Source organism: Silurus aristotelis (genome assembly GCF_946808225.1).
Source record: "Silurus aristotelis genome assembly, chromosome: 13".
In the NCBI taxonomy this organism is placed as follows: domain Eukaryota; kingdom Metazoa; phylum Chordata; class Actinopteri; order Siluriformes; family Siluridae; genus Silurus; species Silurus aristotelis.
In genome coordinates, this window is record NC_139586.1 from 11627233 (window position 1) to 11652655 (window position 25423).

The 25423-nt window shown below is 38.5% G+C and overlaps 2 protein-coding genes across 2 annotated transcripts in view; both read left to right on the top strand.

Moving 5' to 3' along the window:
• Positions 1-2878, top strand: part of LOC310736188 (uncharacterized protein) — a gene marked incomplete at its 3' end in the record, with an annotated part of 73199 nt that extends 70321 nt beyond the window's left edge. The window contains exons 16-20 of the mRNA XM_083559561.1: positions 1380-1472; positions 1726-1818; positions 1912-1971; positions 2220-2375; positions 2741-2878. Coding sequence (XP_083415687.1) covers positions 1380-1472; positions 1726-1818; positions 1912-1971; positions 2220-2375; positions 2741-2878 — 540 coding nt within the window. The remainder of the gene's footprint in view (positions 1-1379; positions 1473-1725; positions 1819-1911; positions 1972-2219; positions 2376-2740) is intronic.
• Positions 2879-6555: 3677 nt separating this feature from the next.
• Positions 6556-25423, top strand: part of ccdc102a (coiled-coil domain containing 102A) — a 42434-nt gene continuing 23566 nt past the window's right edge. Inside the window, exon 1 of the mRNA XM_083558538.1 lies at positions 6556-6775. The gene's annotated coding sequence lies outside the window, so the exon portion shown is untranslated. The remainder of the gene's footprint in view (positions 6776-25423) is intronic.

Genomic DNA, 25423 nt, shown 5'->3' on the forward strand with positions numbered 1-25423 from the left:
TTCTTCTTTCGGCTGCTCCCATTAGGGGTCGCCACAGCAGATCATCCGTCTCCATACCACCCTGTCCTCTACATCTGCCTCTTTCACACCAACTACCTGCATGTCTTCCCTCACCACATCCATGAACCTCCTCCTTGGCCTTCCTCTTTTCCTCCTACCTGGTGGCTCCATCCTCAGCATTCTTCTACCAATATAATTCATGTCCCTCCTTTGCACATGTCCAAACCATCTCAATCTCGCCTCCCTCACCTTGTCACCAAAACATCCTACATGCACTGTCCCTCTAATAAACTCATTTCTAATCTTGTCCATCCTCGTCACTCCCAACGAAAACCTTAACATCTTCAGCTCTGCTACCTCCAGCTCCATCTCCTGTCTTTTACTCAATGCCACTGTCTCTAATCCATACAACATCGCAGGTCTCACCACAGTTCTATAAACTTTCCCTTTCATTCTTGCAGATACCCTCACTATCACAAATCACTCCTGTCATTCTTCTCCACCCACTCCACCCTGCCTGCACTCTTTTCTTTACTTCTCTAGCACACTCTCCATTACTTTGCACTGTTGACCCCAGGTACCTGAACTCCTCCACCTTTTCCAGCTCTTCTCCCTGCAACTGCATCACTCCACTGCCCTCCCTCTCATTCACACACATGTACTCTGTCTTACTCCTACTGACTCTCATTCCGCTTCTCTCCAATGCATATCTCCACCTCTCCAGGCTCTTCTCAACCTGCTCCCTAATATAATAATAATAATATATATATAATGTGTGTGTGTGTGTGTGTGTGTGTGTGTGTGTGTGTGTGTGTGTGTGTGTTCGGCGGGTTTCACCACACTTTGCAGGGCTTTCTCTTCAAATACAGTGGCGCCTCCATACCATACAGTGATAGAGTTAGTCAGGATGCTCTCAATGATGAAGTGGTAAAAACGTGTTAGAATCCCTAAGTGAATAATTAGTCAGTTTATAAAAGTGTCTGAATGTGTGTAGAATTAAATAAAGTTAATAATCTTTAATTGTACTTTCAGATTTCCCTGGCAGACGCAGAGGAGAAACACCAGAATGCTGTGGAGAGCATCACACAGATGGAGGTTGAGAAATCTGCCCTCCAAGACAAGATAGAAACCCTGGAAAAGGAAACGGGGAACCTGCTCATTGAAAGTAACAAGGAGTGCGACAATCTCCAAAATGTAAGCAGGAAAACTCTTACATTATGCAGCTACTTTAGTAACTAATGATGAATTTTGATGTTCATGTTGGATGATCATTTAATGCGACCAAAATCCAAACAATTTGCAAATAAAAACCCAATTGCATACATGGACATTTAACACTCGAGTTATAAAATGTTTTAACCATGTGTGTGTGTGTTTAGGAATGTGAGCGAGAGCTGGAGACTCACAACCTCCTTAAGATCAAGTGCAAAGAGATGGAGGAGTCTGTGGCACACAGGGAGGAGCTATTGAAGGTAAAATTTTCTTCTGATAAAAGTATGTCTGCTATTGTGAACTATTGTGTGTGTGTGTTTGTGTGTTTGTTTTCTGAAACTGTGGGGCAATTTTTCCTCCTCAATACATTTAAAGTGATTCTCATGAATGATCAGTCAATTTATAAAAGTGTATGACTGTGTATAAACATAGACCACAATAAGTTTAAATGTTTGCACATAAAGACTTAACACTTGAGTTTAAACTTCTTTCCAACAATGTGTGTGTTTAAAGGAACATGAGCAAATGATGGAGACTTACAACATCCTCCAGGCCACAAACAAAGATATAGCAGAGAATTTACAGCACTGTGAAGAGTTACTAATGGTAGGTTTTCTGTCTTCTGCGCCACGATCACTGTAGGACTTTTACCATTTGCAGAGTCAAATTTGACCCTTTTCTGCTTTGTGTGTGATTTAGGAACATAAGCAAGAGGGGTTATCTTACAGCTTTCTTCAGGATCAAAATGACATACTAACAGTAAGCTTTCCTGCTTATGAAACTTTGACTGCTATTACCATGTGTGTGTTCCTGTGTGTGTGTGTGTGTGTGTGTGTGTGTGTGTGTGTGTGTATGTGTGTGTGTGTGTGTGTGTGTGTGCAAAATAGTTTTCTGACATTTTGGTGACATTTTCTCTTTTCCCTACCTAAAACATTTTAAAAGATTTTCATGAGTGATCAGTCAGTTTATAAAAGTGTCATTAATAAGCTTTAGTTGTTGTGTTTCAGATTTCCCTGGCAGAAGCAGAGGGGAAACACCAGAATGCTGTGGAGAGCATCACATGCCTGGACGATGAGAAATCTGCCCTCCAAGACCAAATAGAAACCCTGGAAATGGGGATCCTGCGCTTTGAAAGTAACAAGGAGTGCGACAATCTAGCGAACGTAAGCAGGAAAACTGTTACATTATGCAGCTACTTTAGTTACTTATGAATTTTCATGTTCATGTTGGATGATGAGTTTTATGCAACCAAAATCAAAAAAATGTTCACACTTGAACATTTAACACTCGAGGTTAAACCTTTATTTAACCATGTGTGTGTGTTTAGCAACATGACAGAGCTGGAGACTCAAAAGTACTATTATTGTGAACTATTTTTTTGTGTGTGTGTTTTTTAAATTGTGGGGAAAAAAAAATCTTAAATTTTCTCTCAATTTATCGCAATACATTTAAAGTTATTTCTGTAATTGATCAGTCTGTTTGTGTCTGCATGTGTGTAGAATTAATCTAGTAACTGTTGTACTCTCAGGTCTCCCTGATAAATTTTAAAGAAAATCATCAAAAGGCTAAGGAGACCATTGCATATTTGAAGGAGGAGAGTACTGACATTACAGACGAGATAGATAACCTGACAATTGGAATCCTCAACATGAATTTATTATGTTAATAAATCTTTGAATATGTATATATAAATGTAAATATTTTACTGTGAATATTTATACATTTATATAAAAGATGTAAACATTATATAAACAAAAATAAACCCAAAAACTGAACTGTGATCACCTGTCTCTGTTCTTTGTTACTGGTCACAACTGACACACTCTTATAAATCCTTGACATAGTAAAATAACATTATTCTGATCATCCAAATGGACTTTGCATGGCACAATTCTTTTATATCTGTGTTTTTAAGTCTTTTTATTTTCAGTCAAATAACATTTTTATTGATTATGGACACAGCAGCCACTGCACCCTATACTGAATCTTCACAGCAGTCATTGTCTCACATTTGTCTTTTCATGCTTTTTGTCATTTTTTCTTGAAATTACATGACAATCAAATTTAAGAATAAATATTTAATATGTATCTATCTATGCAATAATAATCTTGGCTTCTAATAATCCTTGCTACAAAATGTATGAGATTGAATGATGATTATAGCATGTCCACCTCTGGGCAAGTCTGAGGTAGAAAGAACTGAAAAAAGTCAATTTTGTGTTTTGTAGTATTTATAGTCAGTTATCAAAATGAGCATATTTAACATACAACGGAGAAATAAAGTGTATGTTGGTTGGCTCTTTTAATTTGCTATCTACCAGAAGTTTCATTTACTTATAAAATGTTGAAAAGGGTTTTGAGGGATCAGAGTGTCTAAATACACATATCAGGAATAACATTATGACCACCTGCATAATATTGTGTTGGTCCCTCTTTTGCTGTTACACTACGTATAAGATTATGTGGTTGTGAAAAACTCAACAGTTAGGGTTGCACAAGACGGAATCGGTCGAGGTCGAGTTACCAAAGATTGCCACAGATATTGTTAACCAACAGGGTGCTGGTGAAAATTGGGCTACTGTTGGCCAAAGGAGGAGAAGGAAGACATCTACAGAGACAGCAGGAAAATGAGAAGTGTGGGAAAGTAGAGTTTAGGGTTGAAACTTTAAATGTTGGTACTATGACTAAAGGGAAAGAGTTAGCTGATATGATGGTGTAGAGAAAGGTAGACATGTGTGTTCAGGAGACCAAGTGAAAGGGGAGTAAGGCCAGGAACATTGGAGGTGGGTTTAAACTGTTCTAACATGGTGTGTAAGGAAAGCAGAATGGTGTAGGAATGATTCTGAAGGAAAGGTAAGTGTGTAGTGGAGGTGAAGAAAGTTATGGGTTATGAATGTGAAGATGGGGGAGAAGGAAAAATTCTGGAGTGAGTTAGATGAAATGGCCATTTTATTGGCCATTTTGGTGAAGGGTACAGAGGTAATGAGAAGGTGATGACCTTAAAAAGAAGAATGTGGAAGGGTAGATGGTAGATTTTGCTAAAACGATGGAAACGGCAGTGGTAAATACACATTTTAAAGAAGAAGGTTGATCATAGGGTGACATAAGAGTGGAGGAAGGTGCAAACAGGTGTAGTATATTTTATGCAGGAGATGCAACCTGAAAGAGATCGGAGACTGTAAGGTGTTGGCAGGGGACAGAGTAGCTGGACAGCATTGGATAGTGGTCTGTAGGATGGTTTTGGAGGTGAAGATGATGAGAAGGAGAGTGAGGACTAAAAAAAAAAAAGAATAAGATGGTGAAACCTGAAGGAGGAAGACTGTAGTGTGAGGTTCAGGGAAGTGGTCATATACATTTACATTTGCAGCATTTAGCAGACGCCCTTATCCAGAGCGACATAGAAAAGTGCTTTGAGTCTCTAGTAATGAATAAATCTACACTGCTATGCAAGATTACAAACTTAATATAAAATTAACTCCTGAATTCTACAAAGCAAACTTGGAAAGTGCTAATTTAAGTGTTTCAGGAAGAGGTAGGTCTTCAACCATTGCTTGAAGATAGCCAGGGACTCCGCTGTACGGACATCTAGGGGAAGTTTATCCCACCAACTCGGTGCCAGAACAGAGAAGAGCCTTGAAGTACACTTACCTCTCATTCTGAGAGAAGGTGGTACCAGTCGAGCAGTGCTGGAGGATCTCAGACAGCGTGGTGCAGTGCGAGATGTGATGAGGTCTCTGAGGTAAGATGGTGCTGGTTCATTTTTGGCTTTGTAGGCAAGCATCAGTGTTTTGAATCTGATACGTGCAGCTAATGGACAGTGAAGGAAGCGCAGCAGTGGGGTGGAGTGGGAGAACTTGGGCAGATTGAACAGAAGTTGTACAGCTGCGTTCAGGGGAAAACCTGCCAGCAGAGAGTTGCAGTAGTCCAGTGTTGAAAATGACAAGAGACTGAACAAGCACCTGGGCAGCCTTTCTGGACAGAAATGGTCGAATCCTTCGGATGTTGTAGAAAAGAAATCGACAGGAACAAGCCACATTAGCAACATGTGAGAGAAAGACAGTTTATTGTCTATAGTTACCCTAAGGTTACGAGCAGTGGCTGAATTAGAGAGCAGAGAGTCATGAAGAGTTATTCTTGACCTGGAGATGAATCACCTGGGATGACCAGCAGTTCTGTTTTGCTGGGGTTGAGTTTTAGTTGATGAACACTCGTCCATGAAGATATGTCTGTCAAGCATGCCGAGATCCGAGCGGAAGCTGTGGTATCTGATGGAGGGAAGGAAAAGATGAGTTGAGTGTCATCTGCATAGCAGTGGTAAGAAAACCCATGTGAGGATATGACTTCACCAGTAGAGTGGGTATATAGGGAGTAAAAGTGGTCAGACAGGGGCTCGGTGGTGATGAAGAGATTCTGGATGATTGGACAACTACTGCACAAGTTATAAAGGAGACAAATAAGAAGGTACTTGGTGTGACATCAGGAAAGAGAAAGGAAGACATGGTGGTAGAATAAGGAAGTGCAGGAAAGCATAAGGAGAAACAGAATTGGGATCGACAGAGAGATAAGAAAAGTAGATGCGGCAACAGGTGAAGAGAGATGTGGCATAAGCTAGGGAAAAGGTATATGAGGAGCGGTGTGAGAAGTTGGACACCAAAGAAAGAGAAAAGAATTTGTACCCTCATTTGTACAAATCATTTGTTTTGTTGTGCATTTTCTGTTTTTAAGGCATATTGCTTAAAGTTTTCTGTCTTGGCGCTTTGATGTCTTTCTTGGTCTACCAGTATGCTTCCCTTTTACAACCTTTCCATTTGATTTGTACTTGGTCCAGATTTTAGACACAGCTGACTGGGAACAACCAACATCTTTTGCAACATTTCGTGAAGATTTACCTTCTTTGAAAAGTTTGATAATCCTCTCCTTTGCTTCAACTGACATCTCTCTTGTTGGAGCCATGAGTTATGTCAATCATCTTGGTTCAACACATCACTAATGTGCGCAAGCACTCTTTTTTAACTGCAGACTAATTTGCAGTTGTAATCAGATACAGGTGTTTGTTTTAGAAATGCAAAGTGCATGGTGATTCCATATAATTTTCCTCAGATTTGTGTGATTACATATTTTTTTTCTCTGTTTGATCTGTAAAAACAGTTGTAATTGACTATAGTTATCTTTCTTTGTTTGTTTTTTTTAAGTGTTTTATACTGCAAATTGCTTAATTATGTACTGTACTTTGTTCAATAGGTAACACGTTACAGTATACTAGCCCCATACTGATCATTCTTTAAGACTTGTGCGTAGGGTGGGCTAATTCTCGATTTACGATATTTTCAAGTTACGATGGTAAATCAGAACGCGTCTCCTTTGTAACTCGGGGACTACCTGCACTACCACTTCACATACTGCCGCGGATCAAAGCCCCGCCCGTCTCTAACTTCCACTAGAAGCGTCTCAGTGAGGAGAAAATTCCTGCAGGAGGAACAACTGGATAAAGTCAGGAGCTGGAGTCTATCGGAAAAAGGAGAAGTACTCAAATAAAACCCGTTCACCAGAGGCAGATTCCCAGGTATGTTTCTCTGTTAAAAAAATGTCGTGTTTATGTCCATGTGTGTGTTGTGCAGCAGAGAGCCTCAGCAACAGTACGGCGGAGAACAACGTCAGCTTGCTTCATTGTAGGAATGCTAACCTGCTAAAGTTCTGCAGCTAGCGGCGATTTTACACTCACACAACAACAGTTAATAGGTTAATATTATTTTTATTTCGTTAACAGGATGCCTCTTGTAGGAGCAGGATTTGTAAAGGGACTATAAGAATTATTACACATTAAACACGCAGCGCTTTAAAATCTGACATGCTAGTTAGCTACGCTAGCTCCTGATTTCTGTTGTAATAAAAAGAAACGGTCACCATTCAGGTGTCACTGTTTTAGGGTTCGTTCCCCTCAATTATTTATGTACTTAAAGCTTAGATAGTTACAAATAAAAGTGTATTACAGCTCGAAAAGTCAGCAACGAGATTAAAACGGAGTGGGCATTATTATTATTATTATTATTATTATTTTGACTCTGGTGCTGAAAGTGAACTCGTTAATGTTACTCGCGCACGACTAGGAGTTCAACTGTAAAGCGCATGCGCAGCATTTCACCCTTTAGAATAGAAGAGAAGAATAGAATTTCCTTTTTCTTCATACAGGACTCGGGCATTAATGCTTATTTCCTACAGTCCCAGTCTGGTTTTAATTGTGTGTGTGTTTGTGTGTGTGTGTGTGTGTGTGTGTGTGTGTGTGTGTGTGACTTGGTGGTGGTGGATGACAGGAGCTTGGTTTCTCCAAATCCTACCATCTGTTTGCCTCCAGGCGGGGTGTCCTCTTTTATACCCAGCTGTAAAACTGCGAAACAGTGCAGACCTCTTGTACACACACACACACACACACACACACACACACACACACACACACACACACACACACACACACACACACACACAGAGTTTGGGGGGGGGGGTATGTTTTATTTGAATGATGCATTCCCTCAGAATTTATTGTTTTGAATCTTTTTATGTGTGTGTGTGATTTATCGAACTGTACAGTACTGTTATTGTGATTGGATTAGTTTCTGGACATTGTGTGTGTGTGTGTGTGTGTGTGTAAATCTCAAACACAGTCTTTGCAGTTAGATGACTAGATTATTATATAATTAGATGGTTAAAGGGTTAAATTGTTTAAATAAATATTTTGCCCTTCTCAAAACATGTTTCTGCAACACTACAGCTCTGTGCTGTGCAGTGGTGGACAAAGTACACAAAGAATGTACTTGAATTAAAGTAGAGATATACTCGGTTAAATATGACTCCAGTAGAAGTAAAAGTGCTTCCTTTAAACGTTCACTTGAGTAAAAGTACAAAAGTATTTACCTTCAAATGTACTTAAGTATCCTAGAACTATGATTTATTATGGCTGTAATGTTCCGATCATCATTTTTTATCACTATACTCTTCGCTTAATCAACTCAGTTTATGTGAAAAGACTCTAACGGTACTCTTTAGCATAGAAATATATTAATGAGTCAAACACCGATTGATATCAAATTAATTATCATGAGCCCAAAATCTTCTTTTCAACAACTTAAAAAAAAAATCATGCAAATAAGGCCACGGGTGCTGTGGCAAGTTCGAATCAGAAGTTTCTTCCATCATTTATTACACTCTAAATGTTCTGCTTGATGTGGAACTGTACGTTCAGTAGATGTTCTAAGTAGATACCACCAAGCAGCAATGGCGGTTCGAGTTTGAATGACACTCTGGCTGAACCACGCCATGACCCAACGTCTTCCCCATTGATTAGTTTCAGCTTTAAAAGCTAGTCTCTGCTCCAGCTACCATTACTGGATGAGTAAAAACATATTCTCAGAGCAGTTCACAAATTTGGATACTGAAAATTTGGATTTCTGAGCTCCATTTCATGTGTAAACATTACCCTAAAATGCATTTATTACACAATTTAATACACTTAATTCTGCACAATTTATCAAACTTTTAGAACCGAGAAACTCATACTTTAATTGTAGCCATAAGATACATACAACATTTATATCCTTATAATATGTCTTTTAAATTAGCATTTAAGCTGCACTGGAGATTCCCCTTTTTGAACTCGGTTTAGGACCTTTTCAGCACAATCACATAAAACCTTTCTGACATCACCTCAATTAAAGGTCAAATCGCTTTTTCACTCTGCAATGGCTCGAGAACGCTTCACTCAGATGCTTTTGGACTCCAGCACAATCGCTGTGCTGTCACCTGATTAAGAACTGTACAGATGAGGAGAACACACAAGGGTTTTGTTCAGACTCATTCATGTGCTTACTCAGATGGTTTCTGTTTGCAATTTCTGAGCATTGCGTTTCTGATAACATGCATCATAATGTCTTTCATGCTAAAGTGGCAGAAAGGCAGAACGTTAATGTACATCATGACATAACTGTTTTTAAATAACCAATTGAATCCACCAGTGTAATTATTTTTTCCCCCCCAGTTTTCTTTTTTCCAGCAGTTTGTTGTCCCCCCCAGAAAAAAAGAATGTTCTGATCCACATCTGGATCTTTTGGGTCGCCCACAGATGTCATGGTTTTCTCTTCTTTCTTTCTTTCTTTCTTTCTTTCTTTCTTTCTTTCTTTCTTTCTTTCTTTCTTTCTTTCTTTCTTTCTTTCTTTCTTTCTTTCTTTCTTTCATTCTTTCTTTCATTCTTTCATTCTCTCTTCCTCTCTGTAGTGTTTCATGTCTTGGAGCTGTAGAGGAACTCAGTGAAGGACACGGGCTGTCTCATGAGCCCACGCGTCTCCTCTGGATGTCTTTGTTGTGTGTAAAATCAGGATTGATTCGGATTCTATTGGTTCCAGAATTTGTGGTGGATATCCTGTGCCTGAGGGAGAGAATTCCAGACAGAGAGCTAGAAAAGGTGGGGCGGTGTGTTTCCTGTTAGCATCCTATAGATTTACACTGATGCCAGTATAAATCTGGGTAAAAACGGGGAGGTTTGAGATTGTGATCTAGAGCTGGACGTGTCTTTACCAAACTGGATTGTATTCAGCCCTTGTTTCTTTGTCCAGTTTTATAAGGATCGGCTTAATATTCGCACATTGGTGACGCAGTGTGACTACCTGGATATTGATTTCATTTATTTCTTTTTATTTAATTTATTTGTTTGTTTGGTCATCAGGAAATTATTATTATTATTAGGTACTGAATATTAAACATGTTCAGGAAAGATTTTATCTTTAGCTCAATACACACATATCTATCACCATAAATTTCACTGATGGCAACAAATAGACAGAACCTACTTATATCCCAACTTATTATTTATAAAAAATTTTTTAATACGCTTTATTTTTCTCATTTCTTTTTTTTTCTCTTTCTTTTCATTTTGCTTGGTACCACTTCAGTCGAGTCGAGTATGGAGAGAGAGAAACTCAGACGAGAAAGAATGACCGATATCAGACAGGCCGTTTTTTTTTTTTGGATAAAAAAATCACATTGCCATGGCGACACAGGATTTTCAGATGTCTCAGACCTGTCTGCATACTGGTGGATTGTGTTACGAAGGGGTAAACTAAGGATTTTTTTTTTTTCAGTGCCTTTGAGGGATAAATTATTGTGTTGGGGTGTGTTTCTGATTTCTGATTGTAGGAAGTATAAAAAAAAAAATAAAAAACAAAAGCAAGCTTTTTTTTTTTTTTTTTTTTTTTTTTTTTTTTTTTTTTTGACCTACAGTATCTCACAAAAGTGAGTTCACCCCTCACGTTTAAGCAACCATTTTAATAATATATATATTCAAGGGATAATACTATAGAAATGAAACTTGGAAATATTTTAGAGTAGGCAGTGTGCAGCTTGTATAGAAGTTAGGGCTGCAACAACTAATTGATAAAATCAATAATAATTGATTATGAAATTTGTTGTCAACGAATGCTGTTATTGATTAGTTGGGCTGCTCAAGTTATGGGATAGTGTGAGGGTAACATAACCACATGCAAAATGGCTGAAAGTCAATCGGCAGCAGGAAAAAGTGTGCATCTTATGTCATCCAAAGCATGGGAGCATTTTATATTAAACGCAACAAAGAAGACTTTGACCTGCAAGTTAGCTGTGATGATCTTCCGATTAATCGATTATCAAAATAACCATTAGTTGTAGCCCTGAAAGCAGTACATATTTACTGTCCTCTAAAAGTAATCCAACATACAGCCATTACAGCCATTATTGTCAGAATAGCTGGCAACAAAAGTTAGGTGCAGGTCGTGTATGCAAAGCCACATGTCCTGTTCATCATGTTTTTGTCTGTTTGATAGGACCATACAAATTTGTGTATTTTGTATTAGAGCAGTTCATATTTGTTAATAATGCTTTGTTAATTATGCTTTAAGTACAATTCTCTCAAAAAATGACCAATGGATGTTAAACATGGCACCTCATGGCAAAGACTCTCTGAGGATTTGAGAATTAGAATTGTTGCTCTCCACAAAGATGTCCTAGGCTATTAGAAGATCGGTAACATCCTGAAACGTAGTTACAGTACAGTGGCCAGGGTCATGCAGACGTTTTCTAAGACGGTTTCCACTTGAAAAAGACCCTGCAAGGTTCTATCAAAGAAGTTGAGTCCGTTTGCTGTGGGTTAGGTGCAGAAGCTGGCTTTAAAAAACAGACGCATGAGCGCTGCCAGCATTGCTTTAGAGGTTGAAGAAGCAGAACGTCCGCTTGTCAGTGCTCAGACCATATGCCTCAGCCTGCAATAAGCCGGTTTGCATACCCATCGTCCCAGAAAAAAGCCGTTTTCTAAAGCTGGCTCACAAGAAAACCTGCAAATGGTTTGCTGAAGACAACCTGTCCAAGAGCATGAATTAATGTTTTGTGGTCTGATGAAACTGAGAAAAACTTGTTTGGCTCAGATGGTGTCCAGCATGTGTGGTGACTTACTGGTGAGTAGTATCAAGACAATTGTGTCTTGCTTGGTGGTGGTAGCATCATGGTCTGGGGCTGCATTAATGCTGCTGGTACTGGAGAGCTGTGGTTCATTAAGGAAAACTGGATTCCAACAAGTACTTTGACATTCTGAAGCACATTCTCCCTTCATTCAGAAAGTGGGTTGAATGGCAGTTTTTCAAAATAATAACGACCCAAAACACACCACCACGGTAACAGCTGCCTTGCTGAGAAAGCTGAAGGTGAAGGAGTGGCCAAATATGTCTTCGAAACTTAACTGTATTGAGCATCTGTGGGGCATCATCAGGTGGAAGGTGGAGAAGCGCCATGTGTCTAATATCCAGCAACTCTGTGACGTTATCATGGAGGAGTGGAAGAGGATCAGAGCAACAACCCGTGCAGCTCTGGTATTCCATGCCCAGGAGGATTAAGACAGTTCTAGATTTTAAAAAAATGGTGGTCACACAAAATATTGATACTTTGGACACAGATTTGACATGTTCACAGGGTGTACTCACTTTTGTTGCCAGCTATGTTGACAATAATGCCTGTATGTTTAGTTATTTGTAGAGGACAGCAAATCTATACTGCTATAAAAGCTGCACATTAACTACTCCTAAAATATATACATGTTTTATTTCTATAGTATTGTCCCTTGAGAAGATACACTACAAGGTTGCTGAAATGTGAGGGATGTACTCACTTTTGAGATACTGTATCTGTGTGTCTTCATCTTATCGTGGGTCTAAATCATAAGGTTTACAAAAGTCTCAATAAATACATGCTAACACTGTATTTATGTTTTAATTTGAGAAGAGTTTTGTTTTTTAAAGAGATCTGTGTGTGTGTGTGTGTGTGTGTGTGTGTGTGTGTGTGTGTGTGTGTGTGTGTGTGTGTGTGTGTGTGTGTGTTTTGCAGTGGTGAAACAAAACAGTTATAACACAGATAATAGGGCGTGTGTGTTTTTGGAGTTAATGTCACCACCTCAAAGTCCTCTTACACCACAGCAATTCACCAACAATTATTGAATATGCTTGTAATAATTTATTAAAGAATAATAGACCATACTTTTTATGATCTGTTTATAGTTATGTTTAAAGATCAACAAACAAGCTGATGTTGACACTTGGGTTATAGCAACATTGTTCCCATTGTTCACCAGCCTCTCTCTCTCTCTCTCTCTCTCTCTCTCTCTCTCTCTCTCTCTCTCTCTCTCTCTCTCTCTCTCTCTCTCTCTCTCTCTCTCTTAGTTAACAGGAAGAAAAGTTTACCAGTTTACCCTGTAACTGTAAACTTGTAAAAAAAAAAGTGCTGACACTGGAGACTCCTTACAGAAATGGGACATTTAACAGAGAACTTTAAATCTGTTCTTCTTTTCCCTTAAATGGCGATTATAAGTAGAATGTGTGCTGTACCCGTCTCACAATAAGCTGTTGCTATGGTAATAACCTATCAACACCAATCCGTTAACAACATCTGACCAATCAAAATCCAGCAGTTAATGCATTTGTGTTTTTTATCAAAGTAGGTTGTGTGGAACCAACGGTGTACCTTCAATTCTGTGAACTGCATTCCACATGTCCACACCCCACACAGCACTGTGCCTCGTGTGTTTACACTCACGCACTTTCAACTCCACTTCTTTGAATCAGTTCAGAGGAATGTGTTCTCTCTCTCTCTCTCTCTCTCTCTCTCGCTCTCTCGCTCTCTCGCTCTCTTTTTCTCTTTTTAAAAATTGTATAACTACGCATTGCCTTTGTTGCATTTACAAAATGAGAATTTCACACTAAAAATAAGTTTTTTTTAATTTTTTTATCATGGTTAATAATAATTAATGACGTTATTGATATATTGTTTTGTTCAGTTCTTTCCCTAGATGATCATGTTTATCTTCTTGTCCTGACTGGTTTCTTTATCATCAAGTCTATACGTCTTTTTACATGCTTAACCCAACCAATGCCATAATTGGCATTGGTTGGGTTAAGCAATACAATATAATATCAACATGATAATTTAATCAATTATGAGAGGATGCATGTCATTAACTTTTTATGTTAAAAGTTTTTAAATGTTCATTTATTTCTTTAGACGTATATTATCATCAAATGAAGGGTTTTTAATGCACTCTGAGTTTTTCTGGCTGTTTTGTTAGGAGTCTTTGAATATAGATTGTGATTAATTTCATGAGTCTATTAAATATATCTATAGACACTACGTGGACAAAGGTTTTAGGATATCTGACTTTTCCATCTTAATGCATTTCTTCTTCAAACTGTTACCACAAAGTGGGCACACAATTGTGTATGATGTATTTGAATGTAGAAGCATGACATTTTCCCCTCACATGAACTAGGAGACCAAAATCTGTTTGAGTAAGACCAAGCCTTCTGTGAACAAAGCCAACACCATGAGCATATTGTTTACATGGGTTAAAATGGAAGATCTAGATTTGCTCTGACCTTAACCCTAATGACCACCTTTGGGATTAATTGGAACACTAACTCCATCCCAGGTCTCCACACCCTACATCATTACTTGATTTCACTAATGACCCTGTGACTGAACGAGCACAAATCTCAAATCTTCAGTCACACTCAAATCTAGTGGAACATCTTCCCAGAAGTGTGTAAGTTATTATAACAGTAACTGGAGACCAAATGTGAAATGGGATGATAAAAAAGCATAGAAATCTCTGGTCAGGTTTCCTCTGTGTTTTGCAGTGGTGAAACAAAACAGTTATAACACAGATAATAGGGCGTGTGTGTTTTTGGAGTTAATGTTGTTTTTAAAAATAAAAACAAAATCTTTATTTTCAAAATGTATAGATTTAAAAGCTTTAACAAAATGTAACCATTAATTATATGTTAATAAACTAGATAAATAAAGATATAAATCAATTGTAACTATTATGTGGATGTTTATTAAAGTGGAATCATGTAATTTATAAAAAAAAAAAACAAAAAAAAAAAACAATTTGAAATAAATTGATATTTATTTGAATTTATAAAAAAAAATAATGTTTTAAGTCCTAAAATGATTTACGACTCAGACCTTGGCGGTCAGACCTGATGGATTAAATCCGTGAGTGTAGAACTATCCTGAAACGATCAGAGTAAAGCAGTGTCAGTTTTAGATTGCACTGAACGGTTGCAGCACGACTTTACCACATGCTCTCGCTGGGGTGCTCGGATTTTATCAGACAGTTCGACATGCTCATTGTTTCTAGCGCTCTTTGCACATAATAGGTCTCGATTTTTCATTTCGAAATGATTCTTTTTCTTCGAGGAAGTAGGGTAAAAATCCATTTTACTGCTCAACATGTAATGTGCACCTAGCTGTGGGTTGTCTCACTTATAACGTGGTCAGCAGCATTGACAAGTTAAAGCTGTCATTGATTTTTGCAGTTTCTATTGTGTATTGTACGGCTCATTGGATTTTAAATTCTCCTTCTACAAATCGTACAAAGAGATAAACTAGTGCCATAATATTTAAGTAAATACATTTTTCCGAGGTCTGTGCAGAGTTTCTACTAATAATGATAAACTGTTGGCCTTAACTCCTCGCTTATTGTTTTCATTCCGTTTCTAATTCTGACGTACTCCAGTTCAGTAAGGTCATTAGGAAATGTGTATAATAGCTGTCTAACTCTATATGGAACTGTAACTGTATGTTACTGTGGTCATAGGTGAGTTTAAGGCAGCGCATTCATTTAAAAGGCTGTTTATTTACATGGTGACTCTCGGGATGTTCTGGTTGTAGGAGTGAAGTACGCTGAAGTTTTCTAGTATGTAAAAAGGTTTAAGAAATACACGGCTTCTTAACGGATCCCTTTATGGTAAAATGACAGGCTTTCGTGTTAAAGCTATATAGGTACACGTGAAGGACATTTTGAAGAGATAGATGTAATTTAGGCACGAGCGATTAACGCTCATGAGCCCTGGACTGATTTTGTGAGTCTTGGATTCCATGTCAGATGTAGATTTTTAAATATATTGCTCAGTTCTGGGCGTATTTATTTATATAGTTATATCAAAGCCGCACATTCAGAATCTGCAGTTGGATCGAATTTATAGAAAAGTCTTTGTGTGTAATCACTGATGAGGATTTGTGGGGTTGTGGAGAGAGAACCGCAGGAAGGAAGTGGGATAAAATGAGGATTAAAGCTTGGAGAGAAGTGTTCTCATGGGTCACTGGAGAACCCTCCTTCTCCCCTTCGTGAGTTCTCGCTCTTGAGCAGGTTTACTTCACCTTTTTTTTTTCTTTTGCTCCTTGGAGAACAAGCGGATCCAGTCGGGATCGGAGGCACTACATCATCAGGAAATCCTCACCCTGCTCCAGGCCACATGTTTCTCCACATCTAGGACCTCATAAGCATTTTGCCAGATGTGCCAGGGCAGCACGCTGCGGGTTTTTTTTTTTTTTTTTAGAAGGGAGGAACCGGAGCGTACGAGCAGTTATTAGAGGCCTCACTGTGAGAGGGCATGGTCACACATCTCTCCAGAGAAACCTTTGAGGAACTTTTCATATATTTTGGGGAAAATGATTCACATTTTTTGACTCCTGAACTCGTCTTGTGTTTTTTTGTCCAGTTCAATGCTGTTGAGAATGTATGTACTCCACCCCTGGAAGTGTGTCTTGCTCAATAGTAGCAGGATGTTTGCAGTAAACATGGTTCATCTGGGTGTTCCTGGCTACAATGCCAGGACGATAGAGAATTTAATTCTGTGTTTTCACCTCACCTACATCAGTAAAAGTCAGTAATATTATCTCCCACTGATTGGTCGGAGGTTTCCAAATGGTGACTTTATGTCACTCTGTTATCATTAACAATGCTAACATGCAAAACACACCTGATAGCAAACGTGAGCAGTATGAAAAAGTGTTTTTTAACAAGTTTATCAGGTGTGTTTTGATTGGATGCAAGTGTGGCATGCTGGTGTTAACACTATTGGATGAATCGAATCGAATCGCAGCTTATGAGGTATTTAGGCACTTTTAAAACCAAAACTGGCCAAAGAACCATGATTTTTTTTTTTTGTTTGTTTGTTTATTGATCTTTAACTATTGTTCATTGAACAATGAGTGGATTTGACCTTTTGACCTGAATAATATTTGGCTCAGAAATGGCTATCATGTGGGATCGTAAACACTGGAATGCAGTTTTATTGTTTGTCCCGTTTCTTTCAATGCTTCTTGGGGATGAAAAAACCAGAACTCTCTTCTCTTTTTAATAATCGAAATGAGATCTGCGCTTTACAATCCGCTCGCATTCCCTGAAGTCTGCTAAACGTTTCTTTTGGTCACTTCATAGCATAACAGAATTATATTAAATGTCAATTAAACATGGATAACGGGCTGGAGTTTTTGTTGGACTCACATGCTGTTGCTGTTCAGCTTGTCATCGGACATGACGTGTAAAGGATTATGGTTCTCTGCTGTGTGGTTTCTCGCTGTCGTGTTGTTTTTTTTCGCTGCAGCAACGCATTCGGTGCTGATTAGCCTCTATTTTATCCTCTATTGCAGGGGTCACCAACATAGTGCCAGGGGGGAACAGGGCATCCGCAAGGACCACACGAGTCGTTTTTTCATTGGTCTAATGTTATGGGGCTCAGTGTTTTGGCTTGAAGCTTGTGAAACCGGGAAAAACCCATGAAAAATCCATATATTAGCCTCTTAAGCGTGGGAAAAAAAGTAGCGGCTTATAGTCTGGAAAATACGCTGAATTAACATTAGATTTTTTTTCATCAAAAATCAATATAAAAAATAATACATTTGTTTTGACAGTTTGTTTAAAAAAATAAGCAGATATTGTTTGATGAAGATATAAGCATTTAAATATATAATTAATTTAATTTTGTATAATATGTGCATAAATTAAATATACAAACTTTGAAAACAATCATTTGTAAAACTGCAGTAAATAGTGTTGGAAAACAGATGTTAACTGTTGTAGTAGACAAATGCTTGATTGAGGAAACAAAATTATTTGGTGTACAAATGTATGGGCATTTCGCTAAAAACCTCAACAGCGACTAAAAATGTTATTGTTATTTGCTGCTTTTAGATTTAGTGTTTGTTTGCACCGTTTTAATTGAATCCAACACTATATTGCAAGCTGATTGCTGATGCTCACGAGTCTCATTAGAACAGATCCAAGTGCGACTGTCCTGAAGTTACAAACAAACCATTTACACACTAGCACTTTTTTAAACTATACCATTTTTACATGATGAGGATTATACAGTTTTTGCTTACCGTGCTAATATTTCACCTTCATCGGTGACGCCACTTTTATTTTTGTTTTTGCGTGCTTGTGCATCACTGTGCTACTTCCGTGCCACTCAAGCTCCACTTTGCATAACTTTCAGATACAGTTTTATTTGTTGTGTTTAATATAAAATGCTCCCATGCCTTGGATGACTTGGGACGCATACTTTTTTCTGCTGCCGGTTGACCCTGTACTCTCCACCGTTACGTATGTGGCTGCTTTATCTTACCCTCACACTAAACCGTAACTTGAGCAGCTCAACTAAATTATAAAGGCATTCGTTGACCACGAATTTCATTATCGATTATTATCTATTTTATCGATTAGTTGTTGCAGCTTTACTTCCCATAATGAATTTGTATGACTTGAAAAGCAGGCGAAATGCAAAGCTTATGTTTCCAGGCTCCAGCACTCGCATGGGTATGAACTCTGGTCAACAGGAAGGAAAGCATAGTGTCACTGCTGCTTTAGTACATAATTGTTTCTATAGAAACAACTCATTCACAGTTACATGTACAGGGGACGCTTCACTAATGATTGGTAAATAAGGGTTTTCTGTGAGATGTTTTTCACATTCATGGAAGGTGTCTTCACTGTCAGGGCTCTGTAACAGTTTTCTGACACATTCAGGACAGGATTTGAACATGATAATGACTGCTGAATTATTATTTTTATTATTGTTATTTTTTTCCCCAGAAGTGTTAAATTCTTAGAGTTTTACCTCTCTGTTGAGTTGAGTTTTATGGAAACAGCTGGAGGTGTGTTTAATTTAATGAAAAGTAAATTTTTGTATGTGAAGTTGGAGCTGTTCATAATAATGGGACATCAGGAATGCATAGGGAAGTGGAGCTGCTTGATATGTTTCTGTTTAAAGTGAAATGTAAACACCTTCCAGTTTTTAAACAGAACCAGTAATTACAGCAAATATCAATATGTTCAACAACCTGAACACGTTTACGGTAGAAAGACCGGCATATGTGTAAGTGCGGGTGCACGTGTGATTAATTTGATTAAATAATTAGAAATGACTGAATTGAAGATTTGTTCCTAGCTGTAATTTAAACAAGAGTAGGAGATGAGTTTTCTCGCCTGCTGACAAAACTGGTTTTCTGGTTTTTCTTTTTTTTTTTTTTTGCTCTGTAACAGCCTACTCAAGATCTTCCACTGCAACCTATGTAAACCATGTCTTCATTGAGCTGGCTTTGTGCACAGGGGCATTATCATGTTGATGCAGATTTGGATCTCCTAGTTTTAGTGAAGGGGAAAATGTAATACTACTGCATCCAAAGACATCCTATACAATTGTGTGCCTCCAACTTTATGGTTGGGCTACATAGGCCTATAGGCTTATAAAAAGTTAAGTGTCCCAATACTTTTGTCCATAAAGTGAATTTAGACAATCTTCCTGTAAGGAGGAAAAACTGAATAAAATGGAGTCTAGTGAATGCTAATAGGGTTCTAGCTCTTTGCACACTCGTCTCGTGTTACACACTTGAAAATGGCAGCTAGACAGATACGGTTATCAGGTATCATTCTCATTTGCTCTGAGGCTACTGTAAGTGATACCACAAGATCTAATCCTGGTGAGTTTGTCATGCTAACGAACTGACAGTGAATGAAGTCTAGAAGAACTCTGAAAGTATCAAAAGCAGGAACTACAGCATCTTTCTATAATACCATAATAATGATCTTTAAGTTGTTTAAACGGTGGGTTAAATAAGGAGAACGAGTACATAGAGCCGTTTCATTTTCAGATATTGGTGTTAAAACTAAGCTCAAGTCAACCCTGATGTTCATTAGAAATGTTGATGGAAATGGAGAAGAGAAACTGGTACACTTCAACTCTGTGAGCACTGAGACACGCCCACTTCTTTTCACATTTGTCTGGTAATTCTCTGCTGCAGTTGATCAATCTTATGTATGTAGCTTATTTGGGGATTGAAATCAGTATTATTTTGCTTCTGTATTGGGAGAAAGAATGGTGTTGATTCATTGAAAGTGTAATATTTTTGTAATGTATTTAAGTGGAAATATGTAAAATGAATTAGACTATAGAACTGGGATGTTGCATTGAACAAATGAGTCTTTCACAGTCGCAATTCTGTCATTCTGGGAACTGTTAATGATCAACCTGAACCTTGTTTATTGGCTGCACATTTCTATATAAACTCCTCAGATCTGACACAATGAACTGCTCTCGAGTCGTATGATGGATTTTTGACATTTAAAACCCAGAACTGACCTGAACATGAAACAAGATTCTCTTCTGGAAGCTTCCTGAGCGGTTGAAAGTTGTAAATCCCCTCTTAGACGGCCGCCCACTCTTGATCGCTTGCTTGAACGCCAGGAACGAGAGTTTGGAGGGGAAAAAAAAAGAGAGCGAGAGAGACACGGATGTAAGAAGTTTGGGAATAGAGGGAGGAGGGAGACAAGTGGGAAAACCCCAAGGTCACAAAGTCAAACCAGACCTCTTCTAATTCTGGCCAAACTCTCTCTCTCTCTCTCTCTCTCTCTCTCTCTCTCTCTCTCTCTCTCTCTCTCTCTCTCTCTCTCTCTCTCTCTCTCTCTCTCTCTCTCTCTCTCTCTCTCTCTCTCTCTCTCTCTCTCTCTCTCTCTCTCTCTCACACAAACATAAGACATAGATTAAATTTAAATCCTGCTTTTGAACAGCCAGCAAACAATCTGAAAGAAATGGACGATTTTGTAAACAGAAACTTGCATTCAAACCACAAAACCTCTGACTGCAGTGACCATCAAACAGACTGGTGTTTACACAGAGAAAGGAGATGTGGCTCTTAGTCCACCATGAGTTACAGCAAAGAAGGTGAAAACTGCTCAAAGTATCAGACAAGTTCAGCCTCTTCAGTAAAACCAGCCAATCGGATTGTTGGCAAGACGTTCGTAACAAACAGTTTTGTCTCGGGTTGTGGGACTGAGCCACGATTTTAGCAACTTTTCAACTGAAAAGAAGTTGTTGATCCTTTGCCAAGAAAATAGCTATGACGTAAAGAAGGCAAAATCTGACTTGGCCAATTCCTACGGTGCAGTTCCTGCTTGCAATATTAGTTCATACTTGCATTTATTATGTTTGATGGAAATAATTTTGATTGTGGATTCATCTTCTCCTGTCAAAACCAATGTATTATTGTTATTAACTGGGTATTGAAACATTCCAAAGAAAAATGAGGCTTGGAATGAAGTAGCAGAGATTGTCTCTGGGGAATGTAGAAAGCTTGGACAATTAGCCCATGTTGATAGTCTAATCTGATAAATATTTATGTGTGTGTGTGTGTGTGCATGCGCGCGCGTGTGTGTGTGTAATATAGCTATAGCTGCAATTGTTACTTAAAATCTATTTCATACACACAAAAATCCCATTTCTTTCATTTTTCTGTGATAACAGCTGTAATGTCAAAGCCATGTGTAACTCTTTTCTGGTTTGTAAGACTCTCTGTCTCATACTTAGTGAGAAATTTGGTTTTCTAGCGCAGAAAATAAATACTTGGGTGTGTGGCCAAGACCAGACCTGTTGCAATTGCTAAAGATTGCTTCTGATGGATGTTGTCAATGATGTTGCATAAGGACATGAATTCAAATGCTTTACATGAGAGAATTTTCTCTTTTTTTTCCCGTTTTATCTCCTCATTAATGCTGCTTCTGAGTCTTGCTGAATATTTTTCAAACCCCCCCCCCCCTCTCTCTCTCTCTCACTCACTCTCTCTCTCTCTCTTTCCCATCGCACCATGTCTCCTGGTGTTTATGTAAATTCGATATTCCCCTGCTCGTGCTCCTCTGTCTGTTAGAGAGTTTAAGTAAAACCCTTTATCTTGTTCATCTTTTGTGTTTTTGTACTTTTCGGTCTGGAATGAATTATTCCCTGGAAGTTTTTACTTTCACGTTGTCATTTAATTATGCTCACACGCATGTGATCATAATTAGTTCAGCACTTTTACCTCTAATGTTGAATGCTTTATTTCTATAATGAAGCGATTTGCGAGTCTAATGAGAAGCTGAAGAGACAATGCAGGGCTAATGTGTGTTTTACCTGAATTATTGTGTATATGATGCGGATGACTGATGTTGTGAAACACCTGGCCATGGAGCTGTTACCAGGATTAATAAAGCAGTCAGTGTTGTGCAGCAGTGCAGAAATGACTGAATAGATAAAAAATAACAGATAATTATTGTCATTGGTTAGTTATTTTGTATACAGGACAGTGGATCTAGGGTTCTGCTGCTGTAAATCAAAGATAAAGTAGTGCCTGAGAGTTGTTTGGCGTTCATTTATTGGGAGGGAGGGAGGGAGGGAGGGAGGGAGAATTTTGTGTCTAGGAAAAATGTTGACTTGAAAAGTCTTACAAAACGAAATTGGTGTACTCATGAACACACATACACACAGGTAATGCTATTAATAGAATCAGTGGGGAATAGGAAATGGTGCTAGCTGCTGTTACCATGGTGACCAGGTATATTTAGGGCAGGTATGTGTGTACAGTGTGATATTACTGCTTTGCTGCTGGACCTGAGACACATTTTTGAGAGGTCTGTTAAAAAATATTTAATAAATAAATAACAGTTTTATATTTCTGTAATTAGTGTTTTCTGTAATAATGGTGTTGTTTTCAGTTTAAGGTCCTGATTTTCAAAGTTTTCTGTTTTTCTTTCTCTGGTGACTGAAAAGACTTTCAGCAGATTCTTGTTTCATTTGATTTAGACGTGTTCTCAGTAGGAAAAAAAAACAATTCTTAAGCCTCAGCAAATGTGGGACTGTTTTTACATTTACATTTACATTTGCGGCATTTAGCAGACGCCCTTATCCAGAGCGACGTACAAAAGTGCTTTGAGTCTCTAGTAATGAATAAATCTACACTGGTATGCTAGATTACAAACTTAATATAAATATAACCCTTGAATTCTACAAACTTGGAAAGTGCTAATTTGAGTGTTTCAGGAAGAGGTAGGTCTTCAGTCGTCGCTTGAAGATAGTCAGGGACTCTGCTGTACGGACATCTAGGGGAAGTTCATTCCACCACCTCGGTGCCAGAACAGAGAAGAGCCTTGAAATATACTTGCCTCTCATTCTGAGAGAAGGTGGTACCAGTCGAGCAGTGCTGGAGGATCTCAGACAGCGTGGTGCAGTGCGAGATGTGATGAGGTCACTGAGGTAAGATGGTGCTGGTCCATTTTTGGCTTTGTAGGCAAGCATCAGTGTTTTGAATCTGATACGTGCAGCTAGTGGAAGCCAGTGAAGGGAGCGCAGCAGTGGGGTGGTGTGGGAGAACTTGGGCTGGTTGAACACAAGTCGTGCAGCTTCGTTTTGGATCATTTGCAGTGGACGAATAGCGTTCAGGGGAAGACAGTTTATTGTCTATAGTTACCCCAAGGTTACGAGCAGTGGCTGAATTAGAGAGCAGAGAGTCATGAAGAGTTATTCTTGACCTGGAGATGAATCACCTGGGATGACCAGCAGTTCTGTTTTGCTGGGGTTGAGTTTTAGTTGGTGAGCACTCATCCATGAAGATATGTCTGTCAAGCATGCTGATATCCTAGCAGAAGCTGTGGTATCTGATGGAGGGAAAGAAAAGATTAGTTAAGTGTCATCTGCATAGCAGTGATAAGAAAACCCATGTGCGGATATGACTTCACCAATGGAGTGGGTATAGAGGGAGAAAAGGAGGGGACCAAGTGCCGAGCCTTGTGGAACACCAGTGGTGAGTCTGTATGGGGCAGATGTGGATGTGTTTTTAAGAGATCACCTCAAAATAATATAATTATCCTCTATTTATCACTTTTGTTTTTATTAGTTGTTTTTTTTCAGAAAAGTGCTTCAAGAGATCAGTAAAATGACGATTCATGGAATCTTGATAGACTTCTAGAAGTCCTCTGTTATTCCATTTTATAACATTAAAATTATTTATAAAATTATAAAATTACACTGTGTTGGGAATTTATCGAAACTGTGATTTTGTGTGTGTTGAGAGATTATGAGGGTGATCCTCAAGTCGGTTGTGGAAATCGGCTCCCTGCGTAAGTGATGTGATGTACTGAATTCTGATTGGTCAGGAGTTTATATTAATGCACTAGTTCTAATAGGTTTTTTTCCATAGCCACTGCTCATTTAAAGGTAAATGTTGAGCACACACTTCACTGATAATAAACACCAGTTAGTAACAGTCAGAGGTAAAGCCATTGGTTTTCTGCCACTGAGGAGTTTACACTGGATATGACAGTTACGTGTGTGGGTTTCTTTAAACTGGTGGTGTGTAGACTTGTGTTTTGACATGTGATACTTTATTGGCGGGTGTTCTGATCTAGTGGTACATTGTGGTGTTGTCTTGCATTGTGCTATTATGTTTGTCTTGTGCTGTATAGCGTTGTTGTAATGTTGTCTTTGTTTTTAATAGGGATGCACCGAAATGAAAATTATTGGCCGATACCGAAAACCGAAAAGGAGGAAAGCAAGGCCGAAAAAACACGAAAACCGAAACACCGAAAGAAATTATGCCAATTATTATTACCATTGCATTTATGGCTATGACTGTGTACTAACCTTACTAAAATCAAGGCATTTTAATTGCATACATTAATATTAAAGTTTAAAAGGATAAATCAATTACAAATTATGAATATTTATTTATAGCACATTGCAATAATGCACAGGATAAAATAAAATAAAATTCAAACAATGTCTGTCGTGAAACTAATTGCTGAAATATCTGCAGTTATATGCTTATGAACGTGAGTTGCAACAACATCAAGCAGCTCAGGTAAACACACCTCTGAAAAATGTCGTCTGCTCGGTATGGAATAACGGGGCTCAATGTGTTCGATCAGCCTACGAAACCCCACATCTTCTACCACAGAGAATGGCTGATCATCTAAGGCAATGAATACCATAATCTTTTGTATAATGACCTTTGCCATGACACTTTTACTGGGAAACTTCCTTGCCTTTTCAAAAACGTCCGCCACAGACGGAGTGCGCATGCTCGGAGGGGTTTTGCTTTTCTGTGCCGCCTTCCTCTCATATTCAGCATAGCGATCGGGATGTTTGAATTTCAGGTGATAAATTAAACCCGACATGGAGAAAGTTTTTGCAGACGCACCCCCTCTTGAAATTTCGGCATTACATGTTTTGCAAATCGCTAATCGTGGGTCTTTCTCCAAGATATACTGAAATACGTCCACACCGCAGACATGGTTCTTCAGACATGCACGTGCAGGCAGCAGTTTCTGTTTGCGTCATCACAACAAACTGTTTCTGTATTCTGTATTATTTTTTTTTTTTTGTGGATCATGTAAATTACACCTTTTAGAATTACTAGTCACAAATGGATATTAAACACACACTCTTGCATGGGCTGTGTTTGGTTTGTATGTCTCTCTCTGAGTTTCCTGCAGTCTGAGTCAAAATATTTTTAACAGAGAGCAAAAGCCATAGAACCGCCCTGGAACTTCCTCTGGGCC